This window comes from Cebidichthys violaceus, unplaced genomic scaffold (assembly GCF_023349555.1).
Source record: "Cebidichthys violaceus isolate CVI_PGR_0920_01 unplaced genomic scaffold, fCebVio1.0.p SCAF_112, whole genome shotgun sequence".
In the NCBI taxonomy this organism is placed as follows: domain Eukaryota; kingdom Metazoa; phylum Chordata; class Actinopteri; order Perciformes; family Stichaeidae; genus Cebidichthys; species Cebidichthys violaceus.
The window spans coordinates 376,538-384,722 of record NW_027176277.1 but is presented as its reverse complement, the minus strand read 5'-3'; the positions used below and the strand labels follow the sequence as shown (position 1 = coordinate 384,722).

Here is an 8,185-nt window from a genome sequence, read left to right as displayed (position 1 = left end):
GGCCGCAATCTGGTCGAACGGGCATTTTAGTGCGATCGCTCGGCATTCACGCGCGTCGCCGTTGGCCCAGCGCGCACGGCTGAAGCGCTCATGGTTGGAAATCCACCGGCCGGACCTTCATCTCCACCTTCTTGAGGGAGTAGTTGGACCCGTGCCAGCCGTACCAAGTGATCCCATCTGGGTTCTTCGTTATGTGCTGACCGTAGCGGTAAAAGACGCCGTTCAAGTTTGAGTCGGTGCAGCAGTTGTACCAGTAACCACCTGGAAGGAGACGAGAGGGGGGGGGGGATAGTGAGACTGGGAGGGGGGGGAACGTGTACCTGTAATGTAAAATGAATCGTCATAAGTTTACCTTTGCGCAGGGACGCGCAGTCATCCACGCACTTGTCGTTGTCCTTCTTGATGGTGCTGAAGTTGGTGTTGTTGTGGTAGCGCAGCGAGTCTCCGGCGTTCCCGCTGTAATTGGCGAGGAAGAGCTTGTAGCTGTTGAGCTCATTGCCCACGGTGAAGAAGCCGTACTCGGCGTAGCGCGTCTCTCCCTGCCAGTCCTGCGTTTGGGGGAAAAAACACACACACACACACACACATATGACTTGATTTATAGAGCCTGAGAGGACATCGGCTCTCTAAAAGCTCGGTACCCGTAGGAACAAATTGGGTTAAGGCTCCTTTTTTTTGTTTGTTTGTTACTCGCCCCTAAGCTCCATGTTTTCCAACACGTACCTCCATCTCAATCCGGAGCACGCTGGGCTGCCTTGTCAAACGGAAGATGTGGTCGTTGCCGAGCCAGAAGTCTCCGCGGATGGATCCGAATCCGTTTTTGTAGTGCTTCCAGTCGCGGTGGAACGACGTCAGGCCGACTTTGCGCCGTTGGATCAGGGTCCAACCGCCTCCGTTCGTCTCCATATCGCAGAAGACCTGAAAGCATTCATCAAAAAACAAAATTGTAACGGAGTGCAGATGCTCCCGCTGCGGCGTGCCGTCTGCACCGGCACCGGCTCTGAAGTGCGACTTACGCTCAGCTCAGGTGTCCCCAGGAACTCATCTTTAGGCAGTTTGTACTCGCCGGAGATTTTGTAGCTCTTGCTGTACAGGGATGCGCAGTCATATATGGCATCTGGAGAAGAACAAAAAAAAAAAAAGCTCTTCAGTTATGACAAAACCATATGCAGTTTAAAAAAAAAAGAAAAATGCCGGTGTCATAAATTCTAACAGCTTCATGGATATCTGAGTGATCGGGCAGATGAAGAAGTGACCTTTAACCCCACTAAAAGCCACATAGATCAAAAACGCAGTGGAATCACGGTTCTTCTCTTTCACTGCCGTCAGTATGGTGATGCCATTAACGGGGCTATGAGATCACCGCGGAGCACTGAGCCCAACGCTTTAAAAAAAAAAAAGTATGTGTGAACGAAACGGAAACGGAAACCGCCGGCTTCTTCTAATCTTTGCGTCCCTTCCTGTTCTGTTCCTCCCGTCTCCTAATTTACTCCAGCTTTAAGAGAAGGCCTCTGTGTTCCCTCCGCCGGGGACATGAGCGCGGCGCGCCCCCCCCCCCCTCGACCACACGGCTACGGCTGGTGGAATAATAAACGACGTCATGCCTGGTTAACCTCCTCCGCGGAAGCCAGCGCTTGATTAGCGGCGTGTTAAAAGTGGAGCTGAACGTCGGAGATGATTTGGAGCTCTTTATTGACAGACGGGGGGCTCCAGAGCTTCCAGAAATGAACGCTTTAGGCTGCTGCACTGTAATCTGCCTCACGAGCTCATTCACGGCGGTTTTCTGAGACTCTTCGCGAAGCAGCGGATGATTATAGTTCTTCACAGCTGCGTTGGAAAGTGTAGCTCGTTATTTACTAGAGCTTGTCTTTTCAATTCAGAATGAGTGCTCTCCTGAATGTGATGCAGTCAAACTAAAAGTGATTTCAATTTAAGAACTAAATTGAGACTGTTGTATCTAAAAAATCTTTTGTCCAGATGTGGAAATAATTCTAGGAGTGTGGATTTTGACAACAGCTGGCTAAAGAGAGCGAAGAGGCATGTTGCTGAAATATGCGGATCCGTTTTTTTTTTCTCTTTTTTTTTTTTTTTCCCACGTGTGAACACTTCACAAACTCTCTCCAGGTCTACTTTCTGTATCTAAATTGCTTTCATGTGAATTAAATTTTGCAAAAACAATTACCACTTAAGCTGACCCGTATTCGTGCGACGCTTCGGAGACGTTACGACGCCAAACATCTGCGCCCGTTTACTTCCCGCTCTACTGACAGCTTCTACAGATGCTCACCTGAGGAGGTCTGGGTGGCGGACTGCAGGGTCTGCAGCTGCATGATCTCCACGCGGTTGTTGATCTCCGAGTACTTGCTCTCGGCCTCCGTCACCCGGGCTTCCTGCTGCCGGTTCTGCTTGTCCAGATCCATTATTTGCCGCACGACGCTCATCAAGTCCGTCTCCTGCTTGCGACTCATCTCCTCCAGGATGCTGGTCAGGTTGGCCACCTGCACCTTGAGGGAGCGCACGTCGTCGCAGCACTGAGCCTTGGGAGGCTTGGGAGGCGTCGGCCTCTTCCTGGGATTCTGGGCCCACGTCTCTGCCAGCAGGAGCAGCGTGACCCCCAGAGCCACGACCATCAAATTCACTTTTGCCATTTTCGACGCAAAAAAAAAAAAAAGCTCTGGATTCTCACGAGATTGGAAGTAGTCTGTCCCCCGTAGAAGGACCCGGAAATATCTAAGCTTTCAGGCCGACCGGTAGAGTTGGAGCTCCTCTTTAAACTCACCCAGGCTCTGTCTTATTTCCCTCAGTGAAGCCCTCCTCTGCCTGAACATCTTAAATATTTTTTTGTTGCGCGAGGGTCCTCCCCCTTCCCTCCCGGCACGCACCAGTCACCGCGCTGACCCTCTCCAACCTTCGGGGTGGAGGGCCTTTCCCATCCCTCCCATCCCTCCCCCCCTTTCTGCCCCCCCCTCCCACCTTCTGCCCCTCCCCTCGTCTCACTTTCACTCATTCCACAGAGGCTTTTGACCACGTTTCTCCTCTCCTCCGTCAGGTGTTGAGGGTTTACTGGGCGGTGTTTTTTTTTTTTTTTTTTTTTGGGCCTGGAGGGGCAACACACGGAGCCGAGGAAACAACACAAAGGCTACCGTCCGAACGCGTTGCCCTTCCAGGCACAAGAAGCGACCTCTCGAACACTTTAGCCGTACGAAAAACATCGTTCCGTTTTGAATCCCCGTTTTTAGGCTTTAGAACAGTTGTATGTAATTTCCTTTCCCTGTCTTCACACCTAAATTACCCCGTTAATGAGGGACTTTACTATATCCCCGAGGCCAACCGCTTCTTCATTAAACTGTGTCTTCACATGCCAAGAGGTGAGTGAAGTCACTAAGCACTCTTAATTGTAGGTTAAGTGTTCTATTGAGGCTCCCCTGTTTTTTTTTTTCTTGGCAGATGTTGAAACGGGCATGTTTTCCACCGAGCCTTTCGGCATCAGATTTCAGAAAGGGTGTCGATACGAGGAGAGCGGCTTAGTGCAACCTCCAGCATAACGTCAGGCCAAAATGCAGTTTCCATTAAGCGGAAAGTATTTGTTCAGGAGAGGACAAAGTCTTGAGTGCGCCGTCTACATGTGTAAAGGCTTAACGTTTTGCCATCGCACACACACACACACACACACACACACACACACACACACACACACGCACACACACACACACGTGCGCTGCGTTTTTTTTCTTAAGTAGCTAAAGTGGGTTACTGTTACCCAGTGGAGGACAACAGAATGAGGTGATGCTCGCGTGGGTTTGAAGAAGAACAGAAGGCGGCTTGTATTTTTCTTCTCTGCGTTATGACACACGCCGACATTGGTTTCCATGTTGCTTTACCGCCACAGGAATCTATTTAAAAAAATGTTTTCAATAGAAAAATACAGGAAACATTGGAAAGGAAAGGAAGCCACATTAATATCCCTTATTTTATGCAACCCTACCAGAGCTGGAAATAAAAGAGTAATTGTTTTTAAGCTTTAGTTTATTCAGGGGAGTTTTACTACGAAAGACGCTCTTCAGATGCAATATATACACACACACACACACACACACACACACACACACACACACACACACACACACACACACACACACACACACACACACATGAGTGCACGTGGATTATGTATTGGAAGTCTTTGTTAGTCTGGTAGCTTCTTATAATGGTCTAGAAGTTGTGCTGATGATGGTCCATTAACTGAAACGTTTGTCACCTTTTTGCACATGAAATAAATAGTTTCTCAGCAGAACCGCGTCGACCCATTAGAATCGGGTGCCGGTTTGACCGGGTCGCTCCCGCCTGTCTGAATAGGTTACAAAGGAGCTGGTTTGGTTCGCGGGTTAAATTAAACTAGTTCACTGTTTCTTTGTAATACGGTACCGTGTTGGAAGGAAACGCTTCAATTTTAACATTTTTAACAAACGCCTACAATTGTGGAAGTCACAAAGCGGCCAGGGGGGAAGCGTTTCAAACGCCGTTTACGACCCCGCCGCTGAATGTGCTGCGTTTGTGTGCGGCCCGATTGCTTTTGACTCACCTTTTTTTAAAATGTGCAACATGCCAACCACCGCTGTCTGGGGCGTGAACAGAACACCTCTGCGGTGTCAGACATCAGAGAGGCTCTCTCTCTCTAGAATCTCTTGATTCTCTGGAATTTCTATCTCATCCCAGCTTCCCAGAGGAGCCGCCAGCCCTGCCGACTTAGCGGAGACGCCTTTGGAGATTAGGCCAAAGGTTTGGGGGGTGGTGTGTGTGTGTGTGTGTGTGTGTGTGTGTGTGTGTGTGTGCGCGGCGTTCGGTATTGAGACAACAGATCATGCGTGACTTTTATGACACTCGGCCATGTGTGATCATCGCCATGCAAAATAGATGAGCTGCCATGATGAAGTGCCGAAGCATGCTCTAAATACAGGGAGCGGTGCGTAACACTAACTGAGACATGGCTGCACCGGGACATTCCTGTCGGTGTTTACTTGAACTTTTACGGCTTTCCCCTTCTTCTTATGGACACTAATGGAGTGTCTGGAAAAAGGCAGGGATTCAGGTGTGTGCACATTCATAGGCGAGAGAGAAAAAAAAAAAAAAAAAGAGTGTGAAACCACAGCAATGAACTGCTTTAAAGATGTACCCTGTGTCAAGATTTTGAACAATACCCTAGTGTGTGTGCATGGATGATACGATGCACATTCCTGCAAAGGCCTTGTGTGTTTCTTTATTTTGTGTGTGTGTGTGTGTGTGTGTGTGTGTGTGTGTGTGTCTGTGCTGCCAAGCGTTTGGCAGGTGACCCTCGCTTTCACTCACAAACAAATGTGGAGTTGTGATTGTTCTGCTCAGCATCATCTTTGTGTCACGGAAAATGCGGTCCGGAGCGCCAATTCCCAAAATGATTACGTAGTTATGACACGGCCAGTTCATTGCTTTGATGCTCTGACTTTTTGGATTTGTACAACTCTTCCTTTTTTTTCCCCGAGTATTTGGCTCCTCCAATGGTACCGGCCATTTTTTTTGTACAGCTGGTCACAGCTTTGCAATTTTCCATTTACTCTTCTCTCTCTTTTTTTTTGTATGTTGACATTTGCTTTTAGTTTCCTGTGTTGGTTTGATTTGTAGGACGCATATGGGAGTAATAAGCCATTCGTTGTCTTCGTACAGACATAATAGCCTTCATGTTTAGTTTGCGGCAATGTCTTTTAATTACCGGACAAGTTCTGCTCCCTGGTTAGGTCGGGAACGCGATCCTCCTCTAGATTAACCGCACTTCTCAAAAAACACAACAACAACAACAACAACAGCAGCAGCAGCAGCTCCCTGTCATGTTAAAGCCAACGTTTCTGTGGCTCAGTCACAGGAACCTCACCGCAGGCTGACTTCTCCTGCTCTTACCTTTTCCGTTACGTTCTTCAGTTTAAACATCGAACCACAGACGAAGGTAATTAAGTTAGGATAAGATAAATATAATTGAGTTACAATCATCGCTAGTTCCAACAAAGACATTCACTGGTCCCTTGCTTTCAAAGAAGCCACCCAAGCTCCTGTCTGAATAGTATTTCCTCAGTATGTTTCTCAGTAATGATGTCACGGTTGATGCTGGGCAGTGCCTGCTGACCTGCCTTTAAACCCTAACCCCTAAGTCGTTGCTGTGCGTCGGCTCCTCTTGGTGAAAGGTGGATCATTTGCCCTCCCTGGACTCTCTCCTCGCTCTAACTTGCTCTTGTGAGTCACATCTCGCTCTCCAGCAATGCATCCCAGCGGCATCGCTTTCCTCTGGGCTCTGGACTCTGTCATTCAGATGCTGTTTTATATGTTTAGCATCACGCTGTTCTTCCCCCCCCTTTCAAAAGAGCTTCTTAAAACGCCATTCGCCCTCTAACTATGTCTCGCCAGGCTCCGTCTGAAGAATGCACGGCTCCTCTTAACAGTAGAGGTATTCACTGAGCTTTAACCCGAAGCCTCCGTTTTCTTTATATGACTTCCTCTGGAAGCCCGCACATTTCATTGAACACATTTTTTGCCCCTAGCGAGACGAGTTGGAACCCCCCCCCCCCGCGCTGGGCTAATTGCAGCCGTCGTCTATCTTTGATAAGTGCGGGCTGACAAAACAACGGAGTTCTTCTTAATCAGAACGTTTTTCTCGCAGACTGCTACGGTTCCCCCCCCCCCCCCCCCCGAACACGCTGGAAAAACGTTTTGTAATCAAACGGTGACCGCCGGGGCCAAGCTGTCGGCGGAGCGCTCATGGGTTCAATTACAGGGAAAGGCAGGAGGTGAGAGCGGCAGCCAGTGGATTCCAGGGCTTCTATCTCAAAACTTTGAATTACATAATCTTTATTAAAAGTAACCTCTTCCACCTGTCGGCAACAGAAGAGCCTCAGTGTGAATTGTACGAATTGTACCGCTTTGGCTTATTGAACGCGTTATATTTTCCTTAAAGGGCTTGCACCTGATTTGTAAATCAGCCTTTATATAATTACCACGGGTTGGATGTTACCTTAAGTTGAGACACTTAAGGCAAGTAGCCGAGTTGCCGTGGAAAAAAAATACAATGGATAATGATCTGCAACTCTGTTAAACCTGGTCACGTATGGGAGTGAAATAAACTGTTCCATATTTCCCATAATGAAGGAGACGATATGCACCGGGGTATCCCGCTCATGCGCTGGCAGGCCGTGGAGCGGTCTGGTGGCTTAAGCCGGTGATGGCTAGCAGGTGGAGTCTGTTGTCGCGCCGGGTCGGGCGACCCGGCCCGCCATGCTGCAAAACCGGGGGAACTGGGTCAGTCGGTACCGGAGGGGGAGGAATAGCTTTCAGAACGGCTCTGTGTATGTTGGCCGCGCAGCGCTTCTTCAGAGAGACGTTTCGTGACACTGGGATGTTAAAATTGGGACAGAAAACCAAAACCACTTGTGTAACCACTAAAGGGTTCTGTTGTTTTTGGCTGAACATGGACGTGTTTCATTGGTGTCGGTAGGAGACAGATCTCAGGCTTTTAACCTTTGATTCAATTGATTAGAAATGTTACTTTCAATGAATTTAAAAAAACGATGGAATCAGAAGTATACATACTGCAAATATAAATGCTTCTTGAAAATAGACAACCGCACTCAACCCCATTGTCGACAAATCAATTCTTGGATGATTCCATTAAACATAAATATGTCAAACAAGTTGCGTCTTTCATTTGGGAGTATTTAATGGTTAATTTCACCGAAAAAAACGTGTCTGTACAATGAGTAAGACTCATAGTATACGGCTGTCTTTGTCCACATAGCAACAGCAGCATTCCAATGAGGTAGCAGGGTTTGGGGATTTTGGGGGGGGGGGAGGGCCCCACTGGAGACGCTTTGCTCTGTTGACCCCTTGACCTGAAGGTGAAGGGCCCAGGAGACGCATTCTGCGGGGGTGTCCCAGTGTGTCGGCAGCGTGGCGTAAACACGGGTCCGATGGTTTCCCCGGCCGACTCCTCCGCGGCCCCCTGACACGCACAACTTCCTCGAGGAAAAAGAAAAACAGAAAGATGACGGGAAATGACGCAACCGACGATCGACCCGTTTTCTCTACGTTCACCATTTCAACAGGGACATCGTCTTCTCTTTCATTTTGCATTGTTTGCGTCACACCTTCTCCTTCCTACAATTCCACA

General features: G+C 48.5%; 1 protein-coding gene across 1 annotated transcript; it reads right to left on the bottom strand.

Annotated features, from left to right (window-relative positions):
- Positions 1–27: 27 nt before the first annotated feature.
- Positions 28–2,648, bottom strand: angptl7 (angiopoietin-like 7). The gene is made up of 5 exons (XM_068705286.1): positions 2,288–2,648; positions 1,017–1,117; positions 724–918; positions 353–548; positions 28–261 (listed from the first exon to the last, which is right to left on the bottom strand). Exons 1-5 carry the CDS (start codon positions 2,646–2,648, stop codon positions 89–91), a joined length of 1,026 nt encoding a protein of 341 aa, XP_068561387.1. The 3' UTR covers positions 28–88.
- Positions 2,649–8,185: the final 5,537 nt, after the last annotated feature.

Coding starts and splice junctions, on each gene's coding strand:
- angptl7 (XM_068705286.1), bottom strand. CDS start 2,648: ATGGCAAAAGTGAATTTGATGGTCGTGGCTCTGGGGGTCACGCTGCTC. Junction 549..723: donor TGCTCCGGATTGAGATGGAG/GTACGTGTTGGA, acceptor CCCCAAACGCAG/GACTGGCAGGGAGAGACGCG. Junction 262..352: donor CTGCGCGTCCCTGCGCAAAG/GTAAACTTATGA, acceptor GTCTCCTTCCAG/GTGGTTACTGGTACAACTGC.